The following is a 15973-nucleotide window of genomic DNA, read 5'->3' on the forward strand; positions in this document are numbered from 1 at the left end:
CAGGGGGAACAATTGGGAGGTAATAGAAAATGATGACAGGGATTTTCTCTTGGGTGGTGACAAAATATGATGTAATATGGAATTAATTATAGAGGCAAATAGATGGCTACCTCTGAGCTATTAATAGTCATTTTGAATTATCACATACTATGTGATGTGGTGGAAGTATTTTATTTTATTATTTTTTTGTAGTTAGAGTGCCAAATATGAGATCCATCCTCTTAACAGATTTTTTTAATGTTTATTTATTTATTTTGAGAGAGAGAGTGCTAACAGGGAAGGGGCAGACAAAGAGGGAAAGACAGAGAATCCTAAGGAGGCTCCTCACTGTCAGGGCAGAGCCAGACGCGGGGCTAGATCTCACAACCCTGAGAACATGACCTGAGCCAAAATCAAGAGTTGGACACTTAACTGACTGAGCCACCCAAGCGCCTCTTAACAAATTTTTAACTGTACAATACAGTTTTAGGGATAATGTACAGCAGATCATTAGAACTTATTCATCTTAAACATTTAAGACTTTGTTCAACATTTGTCTGTTGAATAGTAACTCCCATTTCCCCCTTCCCCCAGCCGCTGAAAAGGGACTTTCTGATTCTTTGGGTTTGATTATTTCAAATATCTTGTATAGGTGGAATCATACAGTATTTGTCTTTCTGTGACTGGTTTATTTCACTTAACATACTCTCCTCCAGGTCTATCCATGTTGCCATCTATGACAGGATCTCCTTCCTTTTTTTAAAGATGAATAATATTTCATTGTATGTATATGCTGCATTTTCTTTATCTACTCATCTGTTGATGTATACTTAGGTTTCTTCCATATCTTGGCTACTGTGGATAGTGCTGCAATGAACATGAGGTGCTAATATCTCTTTGAGATCCTGATTTCAATTCTTTGGGTAAATATTCTGAAGTAGGATTGCTGGATTTTATAGTAGCCCAGTTTGAACTTTTTGGAAAAATTTCCATACTATTTTCCATAGTGGCTGCATCATTCTGCATTCTAATTAATGGCAGAATTATTTTTCATTGCAGTAGTAATTATTTAAGTAAGTTTATTATCTAGCCTGTAAGACCAGATGTGATTTGAAAGTTGTTACTCCCAAGGGATGTTAGAAAAAGATGCCAAAGAGAGAGACACTGAAACGCCAACATCTTACTATTAGACTTAATATCTTTGGATCTGAAAGACATGTAAAACCCACCATTACCAGAAAAATTTTGAATTAGAAATCTACATTTTATAAAGGAGATCAACAAAAGTAAGACACATGAAATAACAATTCACAATGTGAATTAAAGCAAAAATATATCAGGTATAAAATGAAAAAAAATAGATGTTTATTATTTTCAGTATTAAAGTTTATAATTTTCAGTATTAAAGGAAACAATAGGAAGATGGGTGTAGAAGGGAGTGTATGCTTACATTTTTTTCTGTTTTACTGAATTCATTATTTAATCATTTAGTGGTACTCTGCTAAAGAGTTAGTAGATTATCTGACTAAAGTAATTTTACTGAAGTGTGAATAAAGCTTAATTATGATTTAATGGCTTTATAAAGAGGAATTGCTATACCCATTTACATCTCTAGTTGGTAGAATATGGAAAAGAAAATACTATGAAGGCAGGTGTTCTTTATTCCCTTAACTAGTCTCCCAGGAAATAAATCACATGGAATTAAAGACAGCTGTACATTGCCCATTGCTTCTTACCTTTGTGAGCAGTGCCTAAGAGGAATAGTTAAAATATGACTGGAGCAAAGCAGGAGTGCGATTTTCAAGCCAATTATGTTACAGAGAAACAAAAATACAACTAAGTAGCATCTTTGCCAGGTGATAGTTTTTCATTCATTCATCATTCATTCATTCATTCATTCAACTAATCAGTATTTGCTAGGTATTTACTACTGGTAAGATTTTAGGGGTGATAATGATATCTTCTCTCAACCTCTATATTTAGAATCAATACAGAAATAAGACACAGTATTCAAACAGGTAGCAATCTGAATATCAGCTTTATTACTGTTAAAGCTGTTTAGAAAACAGGGCCTAGATCTGTAACCAGACTTCTCAGACCTCCTAGTCCCTGAGTCAAACGTATTCACTTACAACTGCAGCTCTCCCACCTTGATGTACAACTGAGAACAGGCTTTTTTGAAAAGAAACTTAAAAAGGGCTGAGCAAGTCTTGCTCAATTCCATTTCGCAAAATCATCAATCATTCCTTCTAATTCTCCCTTGTAGACTTAGGGTTAAATGACCTTTCCAAAGTCTCTGAAAGTTAACTTCATGGGCCATGGTACGAATTCAGAGAGGTATAAAATGGTTTCTCCAATCATCCACTATGTGCCAGGCATTGTATTATATGCTGGTGATGCTGTGTTGGACAGATAAGGCAGGCTCTCTATCCTTGACGTTGTCTGGTGTTGCCTATAATCTTATTGGGGAAATTAGTCATATACTTGGATATGGGACAGTAAATTATAAGTGCCAATTTTTGTTTAGCCTTAATTTGGGAAGGGACAGGTTTTCCATTGCTTGTTTGGTTAATGCACAAAGATGCTCAAGCTTGGGTTTCTAACAAGTGGTGGAATTTGGGTAAATAGGAAAAAGAGAGTGCACGGATGAGGGTGAGAAATTGGGCATACCTGAATCACGATGGCTCTTCAAGGCTTGGTTTTCTGACAGAGTCTCCAAAGGCATCTGTGGAACCGACCTTTAACACACAATTATTCACATTTACAAAACCCCAAACCCAAATTAAGTGAACAAAAAGCAAAAACAAAACAAAATGAAACAAAACAAACAAATAAACAAATAAAAACAGTGAAATCCATATTTTACCAGGAAGGGTATAGGGAGGGAAAGAGAAAGCCAAATGGTGAAAGGTGGGAGAGATGGTCAAAATTTCTCTCTCCAACCCAACCTCATTTATATTTATATTACCTCTCCTTCCCTTACACTGAGCACAATTTTAAACAGTCCCTAATGGCTGTGCATGGACTAGAATGGATGGGGCCAGGGTAGAGGAAGTGATTGACCATAGTCTATGAATTTTTTTTCCCTAAAGTCTGCCCTCTCTATACTTAAAATAATTCCTCCCCTGGTTGAATGGTAAATTATACTCTACTCTTATCCTTAAATGCCTATATGTATTCATATATTTATAATGGATAGTTATTTTGCCTTTCAAAATCTGTGATCTAAGCATTTGGCAAACCCAATGTAACTGACCTTATTGAAATGAGAGTCCCAGATAGATGCTTCTTATTCTGCTGTCCCTTGTTCTAAGGTTTCTCTCCTTGTTACCTTTAGTAGGCTAAAGGACTATACCTTTAGTTGGGTTGATAAATGACATTGAGTGGAGAAAAAGGATTGATTTACATTCGATTAACTAAAGCAGTTTAAATATCTCTTAACTGTTAAGCTGAATACTGGTACAGATAAAACCCAAAACTTCTTTGTTATATTTCAGAAATTTATTGTGAATTTGGTTGAGTCAACATAAGTAAAAGTTTGTAACAACAACATTTAACTAGTCATTTGACTTTGAGGTACTTAAATCTAAAATTAGATAGTAAACTAAAAGTTAAGTTTTTTTACTGGCTATGATCTTGAGATTTGAAGAATATTATTGTAATTTCATATGCATTTAATTAGTGATGAAGAATTATAGTATAATGAAAATGAGTACTCAATTAAAATTAAGCCACTAAGTGGATCCTTTCACACATGGAATTTAATTTTCATGAAGGTTTTACTAAGAAAAGTTATTGGAATATTAGCTAAAGACGAAGAGGGGAAAAAGGAAAATGAAGAACTGTAAAGTCATGTCAAAAGAATTGAGACTTGTTCACCCCAGGTCAACAACAACAACAAGAAAAAAGAAAAACATGGAAAAATCCAAAGTAGCCATCTGCAATTAATGCTCATATAAGTATTCACATTTGGAAGGATAATAGTTGTTTCCTATGTCTAGTGAGAGCAAACCAAATGAAAATCCTTCACAATTCCACCAAACAGGGTCAGATTCAACTCGCTTTAGAATTTATTGCTTACTTGTATTGCTCTACAACGATTAACAAAGAGGCAAGAGCAAGTTAGACTTCAATTTCTAATTGAGCAAGGTGGATAATAATACATGTTTATTCAACTAATTTGGTGATCAAGGAGTAAATAGTTTTCAGTGTTCAAAATAACTTTTGATCCCTTTGAGTTCACCTTAGACCTTTTGCTTGAATTTGCTTCAGCAAATTCATATTTTTAATATCTGAGAATAATATGAGAAACAAAATAATTTTTCTTCAATATTCACTTGTATAAATTATTCTAAAGTTAAATAGAATAAAACAGTATTTTCTTCCCATACCACCAATATTGTAGAATATACTAGGTAAGGAGAGTTTTCTCATTCTGTGTCTATATTTACAAAGTGAAATAGGGAATGAAACAGTTTGTTAAGTAGTTCAAGCGCTTTCAGGCTCTTTCATGTGAAATGCCTAGTAAATTGATACAAATGATCTTTTGTTTTGAATTTTCATGATATTTGTCTTAACTCAGCACAACATGGGTTTGTACACTTATATACCACATATTCAGCATGCATATCCGGGTATAACTAGCCACTGATTTTTCCTTTCCTCACCCTCTTTTCCCTCAACACCACTCACATCTCTTTCCCAACACCATATCTCCACATTATTTTTTTTTGTTTCAAGTTTTTATTTAAATTCTAGTTAGTTAGCATATAGAATATCTCCACATTATGAGACTAAAGGTATTATAGAAAAGCATTCTTAGTTAAGCATATTGAAAAGGCAACTCAAAACAAGTACTTGCTTATTTTTAAATTTATACCTTGAACAAACTAAAAACTGAATAATAATGATGATAATGGTAATGATTTCCAATATTTTATTATGTTATTTTCTTCCGATTTATACTCAGTGAGTCTTTATTCCTGCAACAAAAATTAAACAGTTGTCTACTCTGGGCCAGGCACTGATGTTGTCTTTAGATCAACTACTAATGATGTTGGCTACTTCTTTCCAGTGAACGAAGCTGACCTAATACTCTGCCCACATGAAGTTTGTTTTCTAGTGGGATGAAGTAGATAATAAATAAGATGCTGGATAATATGTTAGGAGGTAATGACTGCTATAAAGGAAGGAAAGACTAAACAGAGCACTGGGGGCTATACTGTAATTTTAAATAGAACGGTAAAGGTAGTCTCGCCAAGAGCATGGATGACATTTGAACAGACTTGAAGGAGTCCTTACATTTTGGACTTTATATTCAAACTTTGACATGAATTTCTTTCATAAAATTTTAACTTTTTTAATGCTTATTTATTTATTTTGAGAGAGAAAGTGAGCAAGAGACAGAGAGAGAGTGGAGGAAGGGTAGAGAGAGAAAGGGAAGAAAGAATCTCAAGCAGGCTCCATGCCATCAGTGCAGGACCCAAAGTAGGGCTGGATCTCATGAACTGAGCCGAAATGAACTGAGATCATGACCTGAGCCAAAATCAACTCAGATGCTTGGGGCACATGGGTGACTCAGTCGGTTAAGCGTCTGACTTTGGCTCAGGTTTGTGAATTGGAACCCTGCATCAGGCTCTGTGCTGACAGCTCAGAGCCTAGAGCCTGCTTTGGATTCTGTGTCTCCCTCTCTCTCTCTGCCCCTCACCTGCTTGTGCTCTGTTTCTCTGTCTCTCTCTCAAAAATAAATAAACATTCAAAATAAAATAATAGTCGTATGCTTAACTGTCTGAACCACCCAGGCACCTCTGTAAAATTTTAATTTTTATTACTTAAAGCATAGATGGAAAAGGAAGGGTGAATTCTTGTATTAAAGAGACATTTTCTGAAGGAAAGGATATTTTATGTATCTTTGTATCTCGAGGTGCATCAATGCTATTCTTTTTGAGGTTTCTTCTTTGTAGAAAGAAGTGCATTCATGCACATATCTAGTCCTTTTATTAGAGGGGATGCCTGGGGACATTTGTCCATGTATTTCCAGAGACTAGGGTAGGACTTGGCACATGGTAGGAGCTCGATGACGTTTTGAACGGAATGTCTAAATGGTATTATTGGCATATACATTTTTATTAAACACACAGAGACCATGTTGTGATAGAGGTCATTTGCTTAGTAGAATTCATATTTATTTATACTTGGTTACTATTACTGACATTCTATGAGTGTATAGGCTTCTCTTCAATAAGGTTTCCTTTGTACTTTTAGCATTCAAAGTATTAAAGTGCTCTTGCAGTAAGCACTTAAATTATCACTTAATGTTACCATCTAATTTCTAGGCTACGGACATCTTTCTACTAGGACTGAGGCTACTAAAATATTGTATAATGGTAACAAGGTGATTTCTTTTGGACTCATTGGAATGAAATAGCATTTGGGGAACTATTAGCTAGAAGAGGGGATTCCAAATAATAGCTCTTTGTTCAGAGTTCCTCTATCAATTCATAGATAAGTCAATTGGCACTCATCATTTTAGACTCATCAGAGACCCATGTAGTTAAGTGGAATATAAAGGGTACTATAGGCAATAAACAGAAGCCTTGTAACAATGTAATGTGTAGTGACAAAGAGGATTGGAAGATCTATAAAAGCTGCCAAAAAGAACAAAAAATATAATTAAAGGATCAAAAAGACATATTGAACAGAATCTCAGGGACTATTTCGGGCAACAGTAAATGTCTCCTCAAATATATCTTTAAAAGACTGAAAGCAAAGTAGGAAACCAGTCCCATGGAGAGAGAAAGAAAAATACCACATAGATTTGTAGGAACAGGCTAGCAGGAGTTGGATTTGCTTATGTTAATTTTTACCTTTCTTTAAAATAATTAGATGGTGCCTAACCTAGAGATCAGAAAATTTAAAACTCTTAGATGAGAAGAGAAAAGAAAGAAAAATGAAAACAGAGATGATATTTTAGGCAAGTGGGGCTTAGAGTAGGATAGATAAACTGGTGTATAGAAAACAGTGGAAATTTGTAGTTGGCCCTCATTTTGCCAACTAAGTTTATTATAAGTTCTATCAAAGTTATATATCGTTTAGGAAAATGTTTGCTTCCCTCCTTCCATTTTGTGAAAGCATGTAGGTTACACATGACTTCCTGAAGAACAGAAAATATTTTTAGTAGAAGACTTTTTTTTTTTTGACAGTGAATTTTCATTACTTGGACCAAAGAGTTTCGCCTAGTGAAATATGTCAGAGATATGTGGGAAATTTTCCCATTAAAAATACCCCTACTGAGAACTATCACCATAGACATTTGATTAGCTTGTAATAATTTTAGCACTCTTACTTCCTAAAATCCTCCACCTGGGTCTTGAGTTGTAAATAAACAATAGTTGACAAATTGAAATGAAATGCGAGATAAGAGAATCATGCTGTTAGAAAAAGTGACATGCAAAGCTGACTTCCTGTGTATAGAAGCAGAATCCAGAACTTGTATGGAAGTCCTGTCATCACTCATATTATGTTAATTACTCATTGTGGTTTCCTTTGTGCTCAGTAATTCCAAAAGCTTTTTTAGTTTAGTTGCTGAGAAGATAAATGATAACTATTCAAAGGTAAAGTGTGAAGCTTGAGATCTCGAACACTGGTTCCAAGACTATACATAAAACAAAAACTTATCTCAAAGGTAATTTTTACGCCAAGTAAAGGACAATATTCTTTTGGCTAACTTTGCCTATGGATGCACACACACACACACACACTCATAGTCAGAAACACATACAAGATGTTCAGACAGCATTTTGTCCACATTTCTCAGAAGTATGTGTTTTCAATCCGTGCATAGTACCTCCAATTAAAAACAAGAACTTTCTGGTTGAGAGAAATACCTTCAATATGTCTATTTTATTTTATTTTATTGAGAGAGGAAAAGAGAGAGAGAGCAGGGTAGGGGTAGAGGAGAGAAAGAATCTTTTTTTAAAGAAAATTCTTTTTTTAAAAAATATTGTTAAAGTTAATATATTTATTTATTTTGAAAGAGAGGGAGGGAGGGAGGGGGAAGAGAGAGAGAGAGAGAGAGAGAGAGAGAGAGAGAGAGAGAGAGAGAGAATCCCAAGCAGGCTCCATACTGTCAGCACAGAGCCCCATGCGGGACCTGACCCCAGGGTCTGTGAGATCATGACCCGAGCTGTAATTAAGAGTTAGCTGCTTAACTGACTGAGCCACCAAGGTGCCCCAAACATACCAATTTTAATAGGAAATACTAAAATATTTTGCTTGCAAGTATTTTGTGTGTATGCATACCCACATATAAATAATATTTAGGCACAGGGTATATTGGTTTAAAGATGATCAAACACTACTTTATACAAAGAGCATCATTCCAATGGCCAGAGTTTGTGGACTTTGTACCTAAAAGACACATTGTATTTCTACAGAGAAGACTTCTATAGTAAAATAATCAGGGTTTTCCATTTTAGCACTTGAATAACTGAGTGCCTGTTGCAAAGTTAGAGGAATATAGTAACAGAGGTCTGGAAATCACTTACTGAGTTTCAGCTATATACCAGGTTGGTGTGTGTGTGTGTGGGGGGGGGTGTGGATGGCAGGGCGCAAAAGGGTTAGACACTATGAGTCCAGTCCTAAAAATGTAAGAGAAAGCAAGTAGAGAATTCATGTTTCTCTTTAATGGCCGCACTTAATCTTTGCAGAAGGACCTGCACACTGATCTCCCTTACTTCATCAATTTCAACTCATGGCTGAATTTGTTTCATATCTCTACCCATTTGCCCTAACCCCTGAATATTTTGAAGGAAATTATTTTATCCTTAAGTATTTCAGTGTATATCTTAAGAAAAACACTCTTAAATATAAGCATAATGCCATCTTCAATCTTAAAATTTTATGCTAAAAATTAATCAAATTTCCTCAATTCTTGCAGAGATGTTTTTCCTCATCTTATTTTTTAAAACCATGTTTCACTTATTTTGTCCTGTAGTTTCTTACAGAGTCTATATTTTGAATTGCAAAGTACAGTTTAACACATTTCTCTCTTCCCTGAATTTTATGGAAATTGAGATTTGACCTAAATTGTTTCAACAATAGAATTTAGGGTATTTTTGAAGAGTGGCCAATGTCTGCTTCTTAGATAAGTTTCCTCATTGTCCGTCTTCTTAGCCAAGAATTTACAGAAGCTAGTTCAAAGATTAGCATGGTGAAGTTATCAAATTCAGAATGCCTTGGACTCTAAAAAGAGAACCAGACATGGATATCATTAACTCTACTAAAAAATATAATGTGATCTATTTTTAGATGTTTCATAGTGCTTGCTTCTGTGTCAGTATTAATAGAGCGATAAGGTTTCAGCTTCTTTATGACCATAAAGCTAGTGTGGAGGGGCAGGCCTTGGGAGCATGAAATCAAATACAAGAGTTCTCTGGAACACAATTTGATGGATAATCTTGAATATTCCTTCTAGCTCTAAACCTCAGAGTGGTGATGAGCTGTCTGGTACAATACGCAATGTTTTTGCAAACTCATGAACTACCCTTAAAGCTATACTTGAGCATAGCTATGAAATATTAAGGGGGCAAAAGATAGACACATAGCATTTCAGCTCAACTGAAATATTTTTGGATTGTCAGTAACTCTACAAGTAGATTCGGAATATACAATGTATCAACATGCTGCAGTTCCTCTTTCAAGCAAAACAAAATAAAACACCTTCCAGTGACAAGAGCCACAGGTTTGAAGAAAAGTGACAAGGAACAGGAGCGCAACTCCAAATATAGGCAGTACGGTTTCATCAAATGTACTGTACATTTATTTAATACATTTGCATATTGTATCTTTGGATATTTTTCAACTAGTTGTGCCTCGTGTTTTGTATTCTGCTAAGATTCGTGAATCTGTTCCTTTAGGCACAGACAGCACACATTGTCCTGGAAGATGGAACAAAGATGAAAGGCTACTCCTTTGGCCATCCATCCTCTGTTGCTGGTGAAGTGGTTTTTAATACTGGCCTAGCAGGGTGAGTAATGCTCGTGTGCCAAGGTTTTATTCTTCCTTTATGCAGAGGAATAACGAGATGATCTTACTCATGGTGGTAGGCTGAAATCATCACATTGTGCTAAGATTGCATGTTGTCCTGACATCACACTGCGCCTGTATGTTGTCTAGTCTAGCCATCCCGGAAAGAAGGCAGGGACACAAACTCCTCCCTGCTGCTGTAAATGAAAGAGAACATGGACCCTGGTATTACCCTGGAAATAAGGAATACAAGTAATTCTAGAAAACTAGGGTCCGAGGTGACAGGTTCTGTTAGATTAGTAAGTGGCTTCTGCAAGGAAAGGTATGGAGCAAGGAAAAGGATGGGTATCTCATTCTAGTGTCATTCCTTCAGTGAAGTTAAGAGTCAGATTTGCACATCTAATATGAACTACTGTAAGGAGCTGAGACAGTTCTTAGATATTCTATGTAAATTCACACTGTAATAAGAAAGGCGAAATAACAGGTACATTTATTTTCTTGAAGCAATCAAAAGGAGAGCAGGTTCATGGATCTGACATTTTCAAAATTGTCAACTGAAACCCAACTTAGTATTTAAGATCTGCTAATAGATATACAGCAACAAAGATAAGAGCTGCAACAGAAATCACGTAGCTGTTCTTATCTAGCCAACAAATATTTGTTCATCTGGTCTAAACTTCAATGACAACTGGTTATACAATATTGAGAAAATCCCTTAACCTTTCTGAATCATAGTTTCCACATACAAAAATGAGGATGCTGGATTAGATAGTAATTTATAGTTGGGATTAAAAAAAAAAACATACGAGTTCTTTAAAAAATATGACCGGATGGTTTCAAGAGGTTTCCATTAGAGACTCGGTGGACTAAACTTCTATAGCATAGAATATTTAATACATTCTTTGGGAAAATTCAGTTAACTTTATAAAGACACGGACACATTGAGTTAATGGATATTGAGATTATCCACTGGCCAAACTTCCATTATACTATTAACATATATTCTTCTCTAAACTCTTGGCTCTCCGTTTGAAATAAAGAATATTAGATGGGTTTTAAAATAGTTCCACTGGTGAGAACATTAAATTACAGTGTATGAAAGCTGTTTGCAAAGTTTTGCTTCACCAGGCAATTATTTAAGCTTTTCGACAGCACTAATTACTAGCTGTGTTAATATACCTGCCAACAGACAACTGTTTAATATAGATCAGAATGATGGAGGGCACTAGAGTTTTCTTCTCTGTGATAGATTATGGGTAATAAATCTTGTCACATCACAAAAGTCAAACAGAACCTGATGGATTAATTTGCTTCTAATGCTGCAGTTCTCTAGGACAAGCTGTATTTATTCATTTACTGGAGAGAGTATTGTAAGCATATGTTTAAAGGGAATGGCCAGTTCTTTTATGGAGAGAAAGAAGAAAGGGAAGTAAAATTAAATTAATTAAAGATGTTTCTGATGTAAGAAAAGGCACTCATTAGTAGATTAGTCCACGGACCCTATTTTCCATTGAGAACCTGTTGTTTTCATTCATTGTGTGGCTCACACAGTAAGGTGGTTGGTAATTAAAGGTGTTATTTTGTTTTTCATCTTCAAGAAATGCATTTTTATTGTGTATAAGCCTTGGTTAAAAAAATTGGCAGTTCCTGACAGGTGAAAGGCATCTGAGAAATTAGCTGATGGAGGTGTGGATAAGTATGAGAGCACCTAGTCACCTAAGGGTTTGCTGAGCTGAAAGACTAAGTGTTCTATTGACAAAAGTAGTTCTGGGAGGAGCTTGTCTGGATGGGGTTGAAGAATTTATGTTGACTACTTCCTGTGTTGAACTGTATTGGTTTCAAGGTTGTTGATTCTGTCCCCCTTAGCACTTACATTCATTTTCACTAATAATCTACAAGAAAGATTTGGTTTAACTCATTCTACAGAAAGTGAAAATGCGAGAAGGGGGCCACACTTGCGATAGATTCCAGTGCATGGAATAGTTATAGATAACACCTGGTATTTACTGGAATAATGTTCCTTACTACTAAGAATAAGAGTGATATATATGCATATATATATGTATATATGTAATAAAAATGAGAGTATATGTGTTTTTATTTATTATTTTGAGAGAGAGACATAGAGCAGGGGAGGGGCAGAGAGAGAGAGGGAGACACAGAGTCCAAAGCAGGCTCCAGGCTCTGAGCTGTCGGCACAGAGCCCGACGTGGGGCCCGAACCCACAAACCGTGAGATCACGGCCTGAGCTGAAGTCAGACGCTTAACCGACTGAGCCACCCAGGCGCCCCTAGAATTTATGTGTTTTTAATTTTCAAATAAAGACCTAATGCATTCCTCCCTAATTCCACATCAGTACTTTAAATTAGTTGTTTGGAGTCTTTTGATTTAGAAGTCAGAAGTGCTTGAGGTCAACTTTTGTGGGGTTGATTTTCTTTTCTAAGTTGATAATAACTCCAAGTTATATGCCTTTTTCTAAAGCTATGTTAAAAATCAACTTCACTGAGTAATTCTTTCATAGAATACATGTAATCTTTTTTTTCCCTTTCTCTGGACTTTAAAATAAAAACCTACTACATTTATGTTATTAATTCTGGTATAGATATTAAGTCATTCATTTTAAATGTTCAGTGAATTTTAATAAACATATATACCCATGCAGCCACCATTGATATAATAAGGATTCTCTTCAGTTTCCTAAATGATATTTTTTAAAAAACTTAAAAATATTTGACAGTTAATGTTTTGGTGATATTGGCCCTAACAGTAAATATTAGTTTGGACTCATGTCTGGTAGACAAGTGGAAACTTCAGGATATCTGCAAACTTTAAATAGAACAATATTGGGGCGCCTGGGTGGCGCAGTCGGTTAAGTGTCCGACTTCAGCCAGGTCACGATCTCGCAGTCTGTGAGTTCGAGCCCCACGTCAGGCTCTGGGCTGATGGCTCCGAGCCTGGAGCCTGTTTCCGATTCTGTGTGTCTCCCTCTCTCTCTGCCCCTCCCCCGTTCATGCTCTGTCTTTCTCTGTCCCAAAAGTAAATAAAAAACGTTGAAAAGAAAAAATTTAAAAAAATAGAACAATATTTAAAAAATGAAGACTCTATGGGGCGTCTGGGTGGCTCAGTCGGTTAAACGTCTGACTCTTGGTTTCGACTCAGGTCATGATCTCACCATTCGTGAGTTCGAGCCCTACGTGGGGCTCTGCACTGACAGTGTGGAACCTGCTTGGGTTTCTTTCTCTCTCTCTGCCCCTTCTCTGCTTGTGTGCATGCACTCTCTCTCTCTCTCTCTCAAATAAATAAACTTAAAAAAATATTAAAAAACAATGAAGACCCTGTGAAGGAAATTGTAAGGAATTAAAAATTTTAAGGGTGGCGCAGTCGGTTAAGCGTCCGACTTCAGCCAGGTCACGATCTCACGGTCCGTGAGTTCGAGCCCCGCATCAGGCTCTGGGCTGATGGCTCAGAGCCTGGAGCCTGTTTCCGATTCTGTGTCTCCCTCTCTCTCTGCCCCTCCCCTGCTCGTGCTCTGTCTCTCTCTGTCCCAAAAATAAATAAAAGTTGAAAAAAAAAATTGGGGGCGCCTGGGTGGCTCGGTTGGTTAAGCGTCCGACTTCGGCTCAGGTCATGATCTCACGGTCTGTGAGTTCAAGCCCTGCATCAGGCTCTGTGCTGACAGCTCAGAGCCCGGAGCCTGCTTCAGATTCTGTGTCTCCCCTCTCTCTGCCCCTCCCCTGTTCATGCTCTGTCTCTCTCTGTCTCAAAAATAAATAAACATTAAAAAAAATTAAAAAAAATTTTTAAGAAATTGAGGGAATGAAAATTATGAGAATATGCCTTAGTACTTAAGAGTCCATTTGTTTTAAAAGCAGAATCACACCCACAAGTACAGAGAACAAACTATACGGTTGCCAGAAAGAGGAGTGGGGGAAGGGCAAAATGGGTAAAGGAGAGTGGAAAGTACAGGCTTCCAGTTATAGAATAAATAAGTCACAGGAATAAAGGGTACCACAGAGGGAATATGGTCAGTGATACCGTAATAGCCTTGTGTCATGACAGATGGTAGCTACACTTGTGAGCAGAGCATAACACATAGAGATGCTGAATTACTATGTTGTAGGCCTAAAATTAATGCAACACTGTGTGTCAACTATACTCAAATGAAAATAAAAAAAAAAGAATCAGTTTGTCTTTTCATATCAGTCATATCATGGGATACATTTTCATCTTCTAGATTTTCTAAAATCTAGAAGCAGGTTTACAGGATTTTAATCTCATGTTCTGTCATTTTCAAGGGTTCAATAGTTAAGAGCATGTATGTATGTTGTAGTTTTGTAGTTACGTGCATTTTTTTGTTGGTAATTTTTTGACGTGTTTACTCAGGTACCCAGAAGCCCTTACTGACCCTGCCTACAAGGGACAGATTCTCACCATGGCCAATCCCATTATTGGGAATGGAGGAGCCCCTGACACTACTGCCCTGGATGAACTGGGGCTCAGCAAATATTTGGAGTCTGATGGAATTAAGGTAGTGCCAGCGATGACTATTTAAAAAGTCTCCATCTGGGGTGTCTGCCTGGCTCGGTCGCTAGAGCATGCAACTCTTGATCTCAGGGTCGTGAGTTTGAGCCCCATGTTGGATGTGGAGTCTACTCTAAAAAAACAAGAAGTCTTGGGGCGCCTCAGTGGCTCAGTAGGTTGAGCATCTGACTTCAGCTCAGGTCATGATCTCAGTTTGTGAGTTCAAGCCCCGCGTCAGGCTCTGTGCTGACAGCTTGGAGTCGAGCCTGTTTCAGATTCTGTGTTTCCCTCTCTCTTTGTCCCTCCCCTGCTCACTCTCACTCTGTCTCTCTCAAAAATAAATAAACATAAGGGGCACCCGGGTGGCTCAGTCGGTTAAGCGTCCGACTTCGGCTCAGGTCGTGATCTCATGGTCTGTGAGTTCGAGCCCCGCGTCGGGCTCTGTGCTGACATCTTAGAGCCTGGAGCCTGCTTCAGATTCTGTGTCTCCCTCTCTCTCTGCCCCTCCCCCACTCATGCTCTGTCTCTCTCTGTCTCAGAAATAAATAAACATTAAAAAAATAAATAAAATAAGTAAATAAACATAAAAAAAGAAGTCTCAACTGAAGGAGGGATAGTTGATTTATTTTTAAGAATCTAGGGTGGGCAAAGTTTCTCTCTAATACTGTAGTACAAACCATTAAATTCATGTTCTCAACCTTATTCCTATGTATATGAGAATAATTTTTAACATAACATTATTTTGAATTTCATTTTTCATGACACTTTGCATTTGTTCTTAATGCCTTGGATGAAACTTGGCTTAATTTGGAAAGATGTTGTTATGAGCCTAAATGACAACTATGCTGCAAGAAATGGTGATGAATTACCCTTTAAAAGATCCTTGGTAATCAACTCTGTATCAACTATTTGCCTTTTAATCTTATCTTATTTAGAGGATGAATAAAAGATAACTTGTATGCCATTCTAAAAGTAAACACATTAAGATTTCCTAATCAAAATAAATTTGGATAATATTAGGAATGTGGACCATATAAACAATTAAAAAATGTATACTCCAAATTAATCACTCTATGTTTTCATTCTTTTGTGGTTTTTTTTTGCCACTCTATTTTTGAATGACTTGGACTGATCATTTAGATTAATTCTATTTCTCACAATTTTCCCCGTATTTCTCAGTCTCCTTTAAATGTAGCCAAAAATTATTTATTCTTCATGTACATTAAACAAATGATTATTAACTAGATTATTGATAAATTCCATGGAGAAAAGGTACCAGGGTGCTGAGAAGTCGGGGACAGGAGTTAGCAACTGGGCTAAGACTTTTCCTCAACATGGTAATTAAGGCAACAGTGATGTATTTTAAGAGAAAAATGTTGATCCTGTTCCTTTTCCTTCAAGTCCCAAGGATTTTAAGCCTCGTATTTTTTTAAAAATGCAAACTGAC

The 15973-nt window shown here is 36.6% G+C and overlaps 1 protein-coding gene across 1 annotated transcript in view; it reads left to right on the forward strand.

Annotated features, from left to right (window-relative positions):
* The window catches only part of CPS1 (carbamoyl-phosphate synthase 1), a 129260-nt gene that overhangs the window by 12245 nt on the left and 101042 nt on the right, over positions 1-15973 (forward strand). Inside the window, exons 2-3 of the mRNA XM_043577723.1 lie at positions 9897-10006; positions 14389-14533. Of these exons, the coding sequence (XP_043433658.1) occupies positions 9897-10006; positions 14389-14533 (255 nt within the window). The remainder of the gene's footprint in view (positions 1-9896; positions 10007-14388; positions 14534-15973) is intronic.

The sequence above is a fragment of the Prionailurus bengalensis genome, chromosome C1 (genome assembly GCF_016509475.1).
Source record: "Prionailurus bengalensis isolate Pbe53 chromosome C1, Fcat_Pben_1.1_paternal_pri, whole genome shotgun sequence".
Taxonomy (NCBI): domain Eukaryota; kingdom Metazoa; phylum Chordata; class Mammalia; order Carnivora; family Felidae; genus Prionailurus; species Prionailurus bengalensis.